Source organism: Cyprinus carpio, chromosome A5, assembly GCF_018340385.1.
Source record: "Cyprinus carpio isolate SPL01 chromosome A5, ASM1834038v1, whole genome shotgun sequence".
Classification (NCBI taxonomy): domain Eukaryota; kingdom Metazoa; phylum Chordata; class Actinopteri; order Cypriniformes; family Cyprinidae; genus Cyprinus; species Cyprinus carpio.
The window spans coordinates 11,957,240-11,972,964 of record NC_056576.1 but is presented as its reverse complement, the minus strand read 5'-3'; the positions used below and the strand labels follow the sequence as shown (position 1 = coordinate 11,972,964).

Sequence of the window (15,725 nt, the reverse complement as noted above, 5' to 3'; positions counted from 1 at the left end):
GCAGTATGTTCAAATTGGTCTCCCCTTATTTCTTTTTAGCTCTGACACAATTTAGTCATGACATGAAAAATGAATGCTTCCTTGATCTTTTGAAATATACGACTTTGGGATGTAAACATAATGAAACATTCAGAAGTCAAAACCCTTGTCCTAGTCCAAAGAAAAAGCATGTATAGAAACAAAGCTGCAAAAACGTCTTGTTCTGGAAGCTGTGACTTTGTGTTGTCAAAGTGATGAATACATTAACACACACCCTTCGCATTTACACAACAATAATGTCTATTCAGCAACTTGGACTGCCTAGTCACAGTGAAATAATGAGGAGGAAGAGGGATGAATACTATTATGGATATGATTATTCTAGCTGGTAACAAGTTGGTAAAGATAAGATAGAGGACCGTTTCATTGGACTGTTAAGGCCCATTCACACCAACAATGATAACATTAAAAATACAGATATAGTTTTAAAAATCAGTCTGGAGCGCTGGAGCGTTTAAAGCAGCAGACAACAAAACTGTAGAACAAACTTTCACTAAACAATATTATCATGCGCTGGGTGTAGACGCTAATATAGTTATCGTAATAGTTAACATTCTTGTTGTGTAATAGGCCATTATTTATTTCACATCCTAAGAAGGCTCTCATATTGAGCTCTTAAAGGTACAGTAGCAAAAAGGCCTGTTTAATTCCTAAAGGCCTAAAGAGGGCGGGGGAACTAAATTAGGACTGTGTGATTAACATTATAAATGGACCTCAGGGAAATGATAAAAATATGACATGACCCCTTTGAGTTATGACATTAATATAAAATGTTGGGTGTGCTTAACTCAGGACTCAAGGACAGTCAAAAGGCATTAGTGGACATAATACCTGGAAGAGGAGGAGAACAGGAAATAGATCACTCATGACTTCCTCTATGACATCATGTGCATGTCATTGCTTTTTGCTCTCTTACGGTCAAGTTTGTCTGTCGCTTCCATATTAGTGATGACAGTAGAAAGGACAAGTACTCTCTGTCCTTCAGGGTGATTGATATTTCAGTTTGTTCTTGCTGTAAACCACACTTGCATTCTGAGTGACAAGTGTGTCTGTGTACACTCCCTAACAAGATTTAGTACTTTTAGGAATCAAGTCTATTGTTCTTAGTGTGCGTATATGTACATAACGCAGCAGCTGTGAAATTGTCCCCAAGAGTTTAAACCCTGTAAACAGCATTTAAGGTTTTGGTTCAAGCTCTGTTTAAATAGCTGCACCCTCAAAAGAAAGAGTCTTTAACTGCACGAAACATCTGCAGTGACGTTGGTTCTACTTTCTGTTTGGGGTTTTGTTCTCGCCCGACCGGGCTGTAACCCGCAGACCGACCTGTAGGCTTGAAGCCAGGAGAGCGTCCTGTGGGAATCAAGCCCGTGGAGCAAGTGAGCGCATTTCGCCGCAGAAATCTGCCAGAGGTCATGAGGTCACCATAACCATGGGCGTGAGAGAAGGCGTAACCAGACCGACGCGTGCTCCTTCGGGTGAGCCTGGTGCGGCGCGGACGAGGAGCAGGTTCCTTCATCTGACACACCTTATACCTCACCTGTATTAAAAAATCGAAACAGAATTGTTTATTTGTTCACCAATCTATCCATCCCTCCATCAATCCATATCAGCAAACACTTGAGAATCTGTCTTTCTCTTTATTATTCATTATACTACTATAGCTTATACAATTACACACTGTTAAACACAATTATAAGAAGACATTATAATGCATACTTCCTCTCAATCTGTCTTCCCTTTTTTCTCTCTCATTCAGCCACTCACAATGACTTCATTTACATGCACATCAAGACTCCAATATTATTTGGCAACATTAATATTAAACCACGTAAACAAACACTGCAAATCAAATGACCTGATACTGTGTGTTTGGTAATAAAATAAAAATAAATAATAATAATTTTTAAAGAGAGAAACTGCTTTCTATTTAAATGCACTATTCTGAATTCAGAATGCTGTTTCGTGTTTTATGTCTGCAGAACAAAATGATTTTTTTTTTTACTTGCAGTATTAAGAAATAAAAGAAACATCAATGCATTTTATTGATGTGCATGTAAACAGTCAATCACTTAATATTCAGAACATGGCAATGTGTAAAAAGTTGTATAAACAATGTTAAAAGTAATTGATATAATAATAGTTCATGGAATAATGATGTAATTTACTGTTATTTGGTAAGTAACTGGAACTGTGATTTACACTCTATTTGAGGAACAATGATGGGATGTTAAGTAACTCTATACCTTCTCATTGATGGTAGGAGAGATCTGGCTGGACAAGAACCGGTACACAACCACAGGCAGCACACACAGTATAGCCGTCAATGCAACAGTCAGCCACACGTTGGGCTGGTTAAGACAATTTCGGGCAGTTCCTGTAAAACACAACATACACACACTATATATACTCTATACTAATTCATTTTTCTTGAAAATTTATATGAAAAACAGTATGTGGCATGGCTTACACATTTCAAATTAAAGTGGAATGCTACATTATTTCCACATATCCTCATGCATTTTATTGTACTGTTATCATCTAATAATAAAAAACTGAAATTAGCAAAAAATATAATGATTATAATAATTGCACAGTCATTCAGCTTTTGTAAAGCATTTTTTACTTTTTTTATTATTAGATTATAACTCTGAAATAACAACAAAATCAAACATGGTCACTATATAATAAATAATAAAATATATGTACAATATATGTCAAAAATATAAAATACAGTTATTACATTTGTGTGTGTGTGTATATAAATATATATATATATATATATATATATATATATATATATATATATATATATATACACACATACATACAATTTTTACAGTAATGTTTTATTTTTTTTTGCACACACACATAGACAGTTACTGTATTTAGCATTTTTTGACATATTTTGACAATCTTTGCATCCAAAAAAACAAAACAAGATATAGACAATGCAAGCCCTGCTTACCTATGAACGCAAAAGAAGATGGACGTAACCGGTAAAGTCCATCAGTATACATGGTGAAGGTCAATATGAAGAACATTCCCAAACTTCCCCAAACAAAGAGATGGTTAACAACAGTCCAGTAAGAGAGGTCCAGTCCCAGCTGTGGGGAATATAGAGTAGAAAATTAGGGAAAATAAAACATCTAAACAAATTAAATGCACACACAACTGCAATGCAGGGATAAACCGACCTGTACACACACAGTGACAGTGAGGCAGGTTTCAGTAATCAGTGCAAATGACTGATAGTCTGTACCATCTTTGCCGTTGTCTCTCGCCGTGTCATATATGGCAGCATAAGGCACAAAGAAAAGCACTAGAGAGCTGTACCAGCTGTGAAGTGCACACATCATGAAAGCACGTTTACTGAAGTACTGGCTCAACTGTCCTGGCACATACAGCTGAGGGTACTCGAGACTCCAGCCAGCATTCACATCCTGGAGAAACATAAAAAACAATATTAAGTCATATTTCATCTCAATGAACTAGTTCATTTCAAACCATTTATATACAGCTGAAATGCCTAAAGGTCTCATTCATCTTTTTAACACACAGGAGCATGATGAATTGACATTTTTTAATGTTTCGTCAAGGTTAATAGTAAAAAAAAAAAACTTATGTTTCACAAAAGACTTTCACAACTGTCTGAATCCAGTATCATCAGAATTGTATTTGTTCGGACATATACAGACATAAATGAAGTTTCATTTCATGTAACACACACACACACACACACACACACACACACACACACACACACACACCCTACCTGGTCAAACAGACTCATTCCCAGAACAGGCAGGGCAGTGTATACCAAGTTATACAAAGTGATGTAGCCTTCATCATATACTGTCTAGAAAGACATGCAAGAATCTTAAATGATTTTTATATTTACATTCATTAAGTCTTTGCAAGAAAAAAGAACAGTTTTCAGTTCTGTTGGCCTTAGCTCACCTGAGCGGAAAAGCCGCAAAAGAATGCGTACCAGAAGTGCACAAATGTAAAGGTGAAGTTCTTATAGAAGAAGTACCGCAGGAACTTGCACATGCGCAGGTATGACCAGCGCCCATGTACCAGCAGGAGGCGCTGCAGGAAACGGAACTGAGCAAAAGAAAAGTCACTGGACAGCACAGCCTGCATCCCCTCCTGACCGCTGATACCCACACCAATGTGAGCCGCTGAAGAGCAGGAATAAAGAGAAAAAAATTATATTAATATCAAATCAAATAAAAATAAAAGCTGTCAAACAGTTGTACCAACTGATTGAAAAGGAAATAATGCAAGAGAATTAGCTCAGCAAACATATCATGAACAAAGTCATTTTTAGGAGTACACTAGCATATAGATAGAAAGCTAAAATTAAAAACCTAAAAAAAAACTAAAACTGAAAATTAGATATGACTGAAATAAGTTTAAGTTTAATTACTAAAATGAATGAAACTGAAAAATAATAATAATAATGCTATAAGGAAATAAAAACAAACACTAATAAAAATTACACAAAAATAAATGAATGAATGAATACATTAAATAATTCAATAAAATGATTAACACTGAAATAAGCTAAATCAAAATATTAATACTTGAATTAAATACTAGAAAAAAACCATACAAATAATGACACTGTATTGCTATGAACAAATCTAAAATACTCCAATTGTGATATAATATCTGCAGGAACATATGAAAAAAAATTCACATTCTGTCTAAAATGCCATTTTATATAATCAAATCAACACAAAGAAGTTCCTAAGAATGTTTATGTTATTATGCATCTATATTATTGTCAAGTTGAATTCACCTTTAATCATGCTGACATCATTAGCTCCATCTCCTATCGCTAGAGTGACCGCTTTCTTGTATTTCTTGACCAGCTCCACCACCTGAGCTTTCTGCAGTCCATCTCCTATGACAGCAGATGACCGTCTGTGCATATGCAAGCCGTCCGCAAAAACTCCAGCTCCATGTTACTCTCCAGAGCAAACGCCTACAAACACAAAGATCCCATACAGTTACATTAGGCGTATAAAAACATGACACATGCATAAACAACAGGAAATGATATGGTTTCACTCTGTGCAGCAACACTCATCTCAGTACCAAGAGTCACTTTCAGTACAGAGGAGGGAAAGAGACTGTGTTTCTCACCAAACTGTGTCCATTTATCACCAGTCCATACTCTCCATTCACGTTTTCATCCTGAACCACTTTTGGAGTATTACCCAGGATAATCTCAGGAATAAGGAATTTGTCTTGTTCAGTATCAGGACACATCTTTAGACGGGCATCCCTTTGAAAAAAAAAGAGACAATATGAATAAACACAACAGAAATTCTGCAGAAACATACAAAAAAGTCCAAAAACATAGCAGGAAAAAGAATCATGGTTTAACAAGCTAAATTTGGATATGAAATTTAACTGAAATCATTTAAATTTACCTATAAAACACCCATTTTGTGAACGCCCACCCAAATAATGAATCTTGCTTCCATCCATGTGTTTAAGTATGATACATATTATGTCATCTGCATGAGGTATATTACCTCAGCTCCTGTCTGACCTCCTCGGGGGAGTTAGCTGCAACAACAAACACCTCGTTCATCTCCTCTCTCAGCAGGTTACATGAGTAGCCAATGTTCTCAGCGGTCTCTTTTAGAGGAAGACATTTTATTAAAGTTTTCAGAGGGCTATTTGGTAATTTATCATTAAAGGAACTTAATTAACAATCCTGCCAACCAAGAACATGCACACAAATGGTGGGTAATCAGTACATTACATAATGATTATAAATGACACAAGCACTGACCTCATTGTTACATAACTGAATCATTGCTTATTCATAATGTACAGCATAGAAGTTTGAGTTTAATTACAAAAATGGTCTTTGGGAAGAGATTGTGTTGGTTGATGTCTTTTATTCCTTCCCTCATAGCATGAGATGCAGAGCACAGCAAATTAGGCAATGCAAACACATCAGGCTTACTTTAATCATGTCAGTAAACTTGGAGTGATCAGATATGCCAATTTTTCAAATAACACTTGGGATAAAAAAAAAAACGTCGCAAATAGCATAAAGAAATGGCTGAATTTCATAATTAAATAATGAAGCACCTTGCTTGTCACCAGTGAGCACCCAGATTTTGATTTCTGCTTTGGCCAGCTGTTCGAGTGTTTGAGTGACTCCATCCTGAAGTTTATCCTCTTTGTCTTTTGCTGCTGTTGATTAAATTAAAAGGACAGCAAAAAACACTTTAGCTTCATATTCTAAAAAAAAAAAAAAAAAAAGCTATCATTTAAGATTAAGTGCTGGATGGTGCTGGATATATTTAGTGTTTTGTGCATACCATCATATCTTTTTCTATTTCCTCATATAGTTTCTCCAGTTTTTCCTCCCGGTCCTCCAGCGCCACACTGGACTCATGGTGGCGCTGTTTCCACTCTGAAAAATATTCCTCATCCAAATCCTTATATGCTAGAACAAGAGTTCTCAAACCCTCACCAGCAAACTCCTACAGAGGCAGAGAGAAAAATATTGTGAGAGAATGCACAATCAAATATATAGTTAATGGCCAAGATTTTAAGAATATAGCATTCCTATTGTGAGGAAATCTGCAGAGATTTCAGTGGAAATCACCCGCTTATGATGTTCTATTTGAGTTAAGAAATAATTAGTTTACCACATATGTAGACATAAGTCAGGAAGGCAGCTCACAAGGTTTTGGAACAGAGCTATATTGTCTAAAGTGTTTGAGATGAAGCATTCTCCTTGTAGTCTCGCTAGAGCCTTCTGGTGTTGACTCACATTGAGGTGCTCTGTGGTGACCTTCATCACTTCGCTGCAGGAGGGATGTAGTCTCTCATATATGATGGTGTCTGCTCCTTTACAGTACAGGGAGAGCTTGCCCTCTGGATTACGAACTAAAAGAAAAAAAAACACATTTATCACACACAAATACATACTATATGAGAAGAACCATGGAGCCTTCTTAAAGCAATAGTTCACCCAAAGATAAACTTATGCTGTGCATTTACTTACCATCAGGCCATCCAAGATGTAGATGAGTTTGTTTCTTCATGTGAACAGATTTTAAGAAATGTAGCTTTACAGTGCTTGCTCACCAATGGATCCTCTGCAGTGAATGGGTGCTGTCACTATAATCCACAAGTAATCCATACGACTCCAATGTGACTTTTAAATTTAACTTTAAACCATCATTACATACTGTAATCTATAATAAAATTCATCTAGTGAAAAAGTCAATCCCCTGTTGTCATTTTACATAAAAACACACCTATACATTTGTTTAGAATAGCTTTCACTTGCAAACAGTTCTTGATCTGTGCATATTTCTATCCTGATTCTCTGCTTTACTGAAGAAAGCAATATTATTGGATAGTGGACTCCAGAAGCAATTAATTTAAGTTAAAAACATCTTGATGAATTTGTTTATTACAAACACACAGCTTATTGCTTCACAAGACAATAACTGATGGACACGAGTCACATCGGATTATTGTGATGTTTTTATCAGTTATTTGGACTCTCATTCTGACGGCACCCATTCACAGGTGAGCAAGTGATGTAATGATAAATTTCTCCAAATCTCTTCTGATGAAGAAACAAACTGATTCACATCATGCCTGGCCTGAGGGTGAGTACATTTTCAGCAAATTCTAATTTTTGCTCAATCATAAATGAGCATACCAATTACAGACATCCTTTTTCGCACATTGTTAAAATCCAGGATGGCTAGGAGTTCATAGGTCCTCTGAATCCCCATCTCCTCTATTGTTACGGTCTCAGGACTGCGTGAGCGGAACACAAAGCCGAAATTACGTGCGGCCGTAACCAGAGCACCCTCATCAGGAGACTGGGCCTGGTACACCAGATCACCTACAGAATAATTTTTTAAAAAAAATAAAACAATTCATGTTTTAATGTACACAAACAGTAAAAATGAAAGGCATGTTATACACAATCACTCACCCTCCCTTTTCTCTTCTGCCATGACAGTGTGACAGAGAGCGAGTAATCTGAAGAAAGCATGAACGTCTGGAAGCTCCAGTTTTACACCCTCTACCAGACTATGATCATAAAAGAGGAATTTTGGGTCCGCAAGCCGGTTAAAGGAGAAATCCACTGGTGTCATTTCCTATTATCAAACTCAAACTCATTAACCCAGCAGACTCATTAAAACCCCTGGTGATTGTTTGAGACTTTGTTTCTCACCTCTGTGATCTCCAGGCTCTGTCCACTATAGTGGTCAATAACATCTCCTGTAGGGCAGAGAAAACACACTTTCAAGTTCAAACAGTATCTGGCTGTTTGATCGCTGCAGGGGACTTTTATGTCTTGGAATGTCAGCATTGGCAATCTTTTGAAATAAAATAGGCTTATAAATGTAATAAACTACTGATGCACTACTACTACTGATGCATGTGGAGATTTCCCGTTAATGGAGCATTTGTTGAAGGTCATGATGTTCTGGGTGAGCGTGCCGGTTTTGTCTGAGAAGATGTATTTGATCTGACCAAGCTCTTCATTGAGTGTTGTGGTTCGAGCCTCAGCTGGCGTGTCACTTCCTGCATGATACATGGTCCTGTCCCAGTTGATGTAGTAACTGTTGCCTAACCGAATCACTTCCATACTGCAATGTAAACAGAATGAAAATGACATTCCTTTTTTTAAATTAGTGCAAAAGTTTTTGCATTATCAGCATGACAGTTTGAGTCAAAGGTTAATTGAAAACAATTACAGCAGCATTAGAGCCAAAAGGGCAAAAGATACCTTCATTTTCATTTATTTTTTACAGAAAACATACAAGAATACAATACATGAACACACTCTACCTGACATATAGTGAGATAGGCACCACAGTGTTGAGGATTATAATGTAGGACCAAAAAGTGAGAAACGCTGAAAACACAGTGTTCTCTTCTCTTGGAAGAAAGGCTTTGAACTTTGACCCTGCATGGTTTTCCCAAATCCCATTCCCCACAGCCAGAATAATACACATCAGAGCCAGGAGCCCAAAAATCTACAAAGAAAACACAACCTTGGTTAGTAACTTATAGTGACCAAACTTCTCCTTACACACTTACCAACCACATGCAATCAACAAATACAGTCAATTTAGTAAAAAAAAAAAAAAGGCAATACTCCAGTCTTCACTGACCCATTAAAATGATTATAATATGCTGATTTGGTATTAAAAAAAAGTCTTCATATTATCAGTTGAAAACGGTTGTGCTAATATGTTTTTTAGAGATTAACATTATTATATATATCTATATATATATTAGTGCTTTCAAACCATTAATCACGATTAATTGCATCCAAAATATATGTATGTGTACTGTGTATATTTATTATGTATATATAAATACACACACACACACACAGTATATATTTTGAAAATATACATGTATTTACATTTAGATATTTATATTCTTATATTTTATTTGACATATAAATATATTTAATATATATAAACAACATATTTTTCTTAAATGTATACATGCATGTGTTTGTATTTATATATACATAATAAACATACACAGTATACGCACATTTATTATGAAAAAAAACGTTTATTTTGAATGCGATTAATCGTTTGACAGCACTTATTTATATTTATATTTATATTTATATATATATATATTTGTATGTATGTATACATACGTACATGTACATACAGTATATATATTTTTATAGGTGGCGCATATCTTGAATGAAAGAGCATTTAACTTACAAAGAGCACCAGTACATTCATAAGTCGATCGATACTCGTCCTCTTAAAGGTGCTTTTACCACAGTTCTGCATCAACTTAGTCTCTGGGCCTGAAGACATAACATATATATGAACCAGACAAACTTTTACTTCAGAAGAGCAAAGCCACAATAATTTCAATCATAAATCCAGTACAGTGTGTTATTTATTTAAGAGACAGTTTTTGTCTAGTCTATTTAGTCTACGGACTGGCAAACCATTTTACAGCCTCAAAAGCATACAGCAGACACATTCTCCGTAGTAATAAAGAAGAATTAAACTGGGAAACCAGACAGCTCCAGAACACATACCACACATCTGCCTGAATTTATTACCTGCAAACAGCACCAGGCCAAAACACCAGTCAGTGTTTCTGAGCGTGCAGCCCCTGAGTAGGACTCGCTCATTGTCCAGCGAGTATTTTTGTGAGTTGAATGTCAGTGTCCCCGTGAAGCGATCCAGACGGTTGTTAGGGGGCTCACAGCACACCTCCCCTGAAGAAAGCACAGAGAAGACCAGAGGAAAATGTTATTGTTTAGAAGTTGAAAAGATTTAGGAGTTCTCAGTTTCATTTCATTTATAATAACTGTTTGTGAATTGCATAGCTCAGAAAATTTGCTCTTGGAAAAAATTGATAAGTTTTGACTTTTGTTTGCAAACTTTAATGTCAAACTGAATGAATGGAGAAGCGGGCCTTCCGTTGTGGTGATAGAAGTCTGTTATTGCTTGGAACATCCAGAGACTGCAATGATGGAGGAAAAAACCTGTGTGTGGTGGCTGTCACGGGTTACCCGGAGCTGTATTTTTTTTTTTTAAGTTTCTGCTAATATGACAGTTTACTTAACAGCAAACCAAAGATTTTACAGAGCTTGCGCTATAATCCTTGATTAGACTGACAGGACAAGCTGATTCGGTGGTTGTCTAGCAGCGCACTGCTCTTTTCTTATTTATTAAAGTAGTAAAAAAAAAGGCAGTGCAGTGCACCTCATGTTTTAAAAACCTGGAATACTTGAGGGTCAGTAAACGATGACAGAATTTTCATTTTTTGGTGACCTATCCCTTTAACTAGAGCAAGGAATTCTCTCTCTCTATCTCTTTCCTCACCATTGAATTCAGCCAAAGCCTCTAAATTTTCCCCCATGTCTCCTGTTACAGTCAGAGCCTGTTTAACCTTCAGGTTGGTTTCTCTGTGTAAAGAGAGAGTGAGAGAAAAAAAAAACATAACTGTACAAAAACACAGTTTTAAAACAGCATTTTAAAAAACACACAGGATTCATTGTGTACTTCACATGAGATATTTCAGCTTCATAAAAGAACACAAATGTATTTAATATAGCTGCACATACATAAAAACAACAATGCCTCTATTGTGTTTCTTGTTCTCACCCATCCAGCTCCGCAGTCTCAATGTAGACTAAGTTGAGAGGTTCGCTGCTGGACAACAGGAGCAAATCTGCCTGTGAGGAGGATACAGAGAGACCAGGTGATGTTAATTCAGTATTAATATACATCTGCTCCTAAAACTTCCAGTAAAGATATAAAGTTTAAAGTTACAGGTACATTTAATATAAATCAAAATCTGTAAAATGTATTACTGTGACAAACTGGTTATTCTCCAACTTTATGATGTCTCCCACTTGCACATTCATCCATTTCTCGCTTATCAGTCTGTTATGAAAGAGAGAGAAAAAAGGATGTCTACCACATAAACCACATAATTCTGATTACAACACAACATTTTCAACACTCAGGGTGTGTGGGTCATGTTTCTATTTAACGCAACATAAATTATGAATGCACATTCTCGCTGAGCATGATACTAACACAATTTAAATATGATGAGGGACCACCTGGAAATTATTTCAAAAATAGAAAAATAGAAATCTGAGGCATCATTCTAGCAGCCATTGTGCAAGTGTGTGTGTGTGTGTGTGTGTGTGTGTGTATGATATAAAAACATGATAACCGGTCACAACAACAGGAAGAAACTTTCAGTGTGTCTACAGCTGTGTCCTGTTGTGATTGATGTGTTTGTTTTGTAGTAAGTTAAAAACTGAAAGCATTCCAGATTAAACCAGGGATAAATAAGGAGAATAACTCACTATATCCCACCTTTTTTGCTTTAAAATGTGCACATACAATAGCAGAAGAAAACGGAAAAACTTTTTACATTTACTTATTGTAAATCACTTTGGATCAACTTCAGTTGTGGTAAACTTGTGCTCTGTAAATACAATTTGCCTCGCCTTGCCTTTTTATGCACCTGATCTGAGCTAAATAGACAGAATTTATGAAACTATTAATAGTATCGGTGATACATTTTACTGAAACACTCTTAAGTCATTATCATATACCAAAATGAAAGATAAACTGAAGTTGTGTAAAGAATATATGAAAAATAAAACTACTTGTAGGTAAACTATCGAACCTACAAACAGCTCTGATTGCATTTGGTGTCATGTGAAATTCTTGTATGAAAAAGGTGTGTAGGTAACAAGACTGAGAGAGGGTGACAAACAATATTTGACAGCCACTCACTTTCCACTGATGAGCACATTCACTTTACGGTTATTCACCTTCCTGTCACTTCTGTGGCGATTCTGTCAGAAAAGACAACACACACACAAAGAAAAAAAACACTGAAGAAAAATAATTTAAGAAAAGACACCAAATGAAAGCAAAAAGAAAATTATAATAGAAGCCCTCATGGGATGAATGGTCAAACGCCAAGACCTTCTGCATCCAGAAATCAGCTCATCCCAGTATTTGGAAGAGAGAAAAAAAAGGAGAGGAAGGGCGAGGAGCATGACTCCCTAATACCATCCACTCCCCTCAGCAGGAACATAAGGACTATTGTATCAAATCTTCCAGTCCACCACTGACAAATTTTAGATCCATAAACTTTTGCTTCACGATTCTCTGTTACTCAGAGGAAAGTTTGCTTGAAGTATTAAATGACGCCTGTGTGCCAAAGTAAAGGGCATTTAAATTAGACATGTACTGAGTATTGCAGTAAAAGCTGCGAGCATCATTAACTAAATTTTGTTTATTTCCATAAGACTTTAAACCAGAGCATGGGAAAACCAAAGTTAGCTCAATTTGAGGTCTGGCAGAAAGTCTGGAGGTCCTCTGGATCACATGGGGACAGAAGAAATTAATTGGGGTCCCACACTGTCACCTGATTTCAAGAATTCTTCAAGTGATTCATACTCCTTACCAGGTGCAATGCAATAGATACTGTATGAAGATGGAGATTTTGGACTAATGGGATGTCAAAGTGGGCAAGGCTATCCAGTACTTCATGGCACAAAACAATCAACAAAATGTTGCAATTGTGGCTGGCTAGGACAAAAATTTGATTTAAATGGAAGACATTTTCTGTTTATAATATTGTCTTAGATGTTTTTAAACACAGCGGAGTAAACCAAAAAATTAAAGGTATAGTCCACCCAAAAATGTTTATTCTGTCATCCTATCCTCACCCCCATGTCTTCTGTGAAAGATAAGAAGAAGAATGGCAAAAACTAAACAGTTTCTATTGCCTTGAATTCCATAGTACAGACAAACAACACAATGAAAGTCAATGGGAAAAACTTTCTTCAAAAAAATCTTCTTTTGTGTTTAGCAGGGGAAAGAAAGTCATATAGGTTTGGATCGACTTGAGGGTGTGGAATTGATGACAGAATTTTCTTTTCTGGGTGGACTATCCCTTTAAAGACTTTCAGAATAATTTGGCAAAAACAGTCTAATGACAGTCGTCCCCTCTCATGAGGGGAAAAAAGCGAAAGAAATATGAACAAAGAATGACTGGGTCTTCAGTTTGTTGTAAACTGTCACATGTGTGTACTTACAATATCATCGATGGCGTCTTTGGCTGCAGTCACTGATAATACTAAGACTAGAGGGACAACTGTGGTGAACCAGGACAGTGAAGAAATAGCAGGAATAACCTACAAAACACAAACAAAAAATGTAAACGTGCTTTGAATGTGGGAACATGATAGTAAAGTAATGCCAGCAACATACTGATAGTTACTAAACACCCTGAGCCAGAGAGGTTGGGGTTGTACATATATGAATGGGAGAAGTCGTATCACTTAAAATGACTGCGTGATTTGAGCTTAAAAATACAGTTTATGATATGATTATTGTCTGTTATTGATCATGTAATTTTTAACAGTTACACAGACTTCTGTCTCCCGCAATCATTTATCACTGTATATGGAAGTTGTACTTGCATGAATGAAAATCCCTCAAAGTCAACACTAGTAAAGAGCAAGCTAATAAAGTCACGGGGTCATGAAACATCATTATTGTGCAAGTATTTAGCAGTTTTGAATGTGTGGGGTGTAGGCTTAATATGGGAAGTCAGGGTCATGTTATGATCACATTCTTTGAAATATGCATGACTAAACTAAATACATGCATTTGAGGCAACATCCTTAAAGAATCTCACTTCTTTTGAATCGGACAGACTTTGTTTCCAAATCCCTGTTCATTCATTTACTTATTTTATAGACTGATAACCTAATGAAAGAATATTACGAATGTACAGTATCACTCTGGTAAACTGTTTCCAATGCTCCACTCAGTAAACGTGGATTTTACACACCTGTAAGATGAGCAGGAAGAGGAAGTAGGCATTAGCGATCCTCTGGAACTGCTCAAACAAGTTGAGAGGCAGAAAAGTGAAGGGATTGTATTTGGAGGTCTTGATGGAATTGGTCTTTAGGGAGAAAGGATAGAGATGAACGATGGTTCAGTAATGTTGTTCTGATATCATGTTGCATGTGGAGATGTGATTTGTTTTAAGATTACACATGCTTTACGTCATTTCCAAATGTAAGTAAAAAGTGATGAAATGCAATGACAAATAAAAAAAGTGTTGGTGTTGTTGGAATCAAAAATAACTGGTCATGATGACATTCTGTCAACTATATCATAACAAATGTTCATTTTTGTAGGTTTGAATGAATGATTTTGTGTCAATTTTCTGATTTTATACTCACAGCATATTTGAAGGATAAGTTATATTCTCTGTCATTTGCTCTGATTTTCCTCTCCACCTCTAGAAGAAAATATATAGAGAAATTGCACTTTCTGATATGAAACAACTGTTTAAGATTTAGGTTAGGCAAGTTTTGATGTGTATAATTTGCAGAATGTGTTTGCCAGGATGCTCAAACAAACAAAACATTTCCAATAGCAACACAGCATTTAAACTTTTTGGGGAAATCAACCAATGTGTGGCTTTCTTATAGTTGTCTCTGCATACTTCACAATTTTAAACTCAAAAAAATTAGTGATAAAAGACTTTAGTTTGCTAGTTCTGATGTCAGAGCTGTGCATGTACCTCCTTCTTTCTTCCGCGTGCAGTCTAAGCCAAAGAATGACATGTCTTCCCTTCTTCCTTTTCAAGGATTAATCATAATTTCTCTGAAAAGAGAACAAAACACTTGTCTGAGAACTTGTTTCCTTACAGGAAGAATGTGTGAACTGCTTAATGATGATGGTAATTCAAAATGATTTTCAAGCATCATTTGTTTGTGCAAAAGCACCAGTACATCCTGATTTTGAGTTTTTAATGGAGAGAAGCAATTGTGGAACACCGTTCATGCAAACAAACATGAAAGGTAAAGGAAAAGGTAAGGACATGACGTGTGTACCAAGACTCAAACCTGCAACCTTTTGGGTTACAAGTCCGACTACTTAACCATTAGGCCACGACTGCCCCACAAAGGGACAGTAAAGACAAAAAAATATTGATAGAGTGATCATGAGACACTGAAGACTATAAATGCAATCCTGTTGAATGTAAAAGTCTTCTTTGAAAAACATTTTAAAAATCTATGAAAGGTACTGTAACAAATTTTCACACTTTTCCAAATAGAGGAAACAGCACTTATGAAACCT

The 15,725-nt window shown here is 36.1% G+C and overlaps 1 protein-coding gene across 1 annotated transcript; it reads right to left on the bottom strand.

Annotated features, from left to right (window-relative positions):
* Positions 1-697: 697 nt before the first annotated feature.
* Positions 698-15,268, bottom strand: LOC109057227 (phospholipid-transporting ATPase ID-like). Its single transcript, XM_042757268.1, is given in 29 exon segments — positions 698-1,576; positions 2,283-2,413; positions 3,005-3,143; positions 3,234-3,479; positions 3,812-3,895; positions 3,997-4,220; positions 4,844-4,949; positions 4,951-4,971; positions 4,973-5,029; positions 5,191-5,332; positions 5,586-5,691; positions 6,154-6,258; positions 6,383-6,551; positions 6,845-6,960; positions 7,748-7,936; positions 8,030-8,195; positions 8,273-8,321; positions 8,478-8,690; positions 8,893-9,080; positions 9,795-9,883; positions 10,148-10,306; positions 10,917-10,999; positions 11,199-11,269; positions 11,408-11,480; positions 12,351-12,412; positions 13,664-13,762; positions 14,425-14,538; positions 14,822-14,880; positions 15,166-15,268. Coding segments are annotated over 29 exon segments (3,624 nt in total). The 5' UTR covers positions 15,209-15,268; the 3' UTR covers positions 698-1,255.
* Between the last annotated feature and the right edge of the window lie 457 nt (positions 15,269-15,725).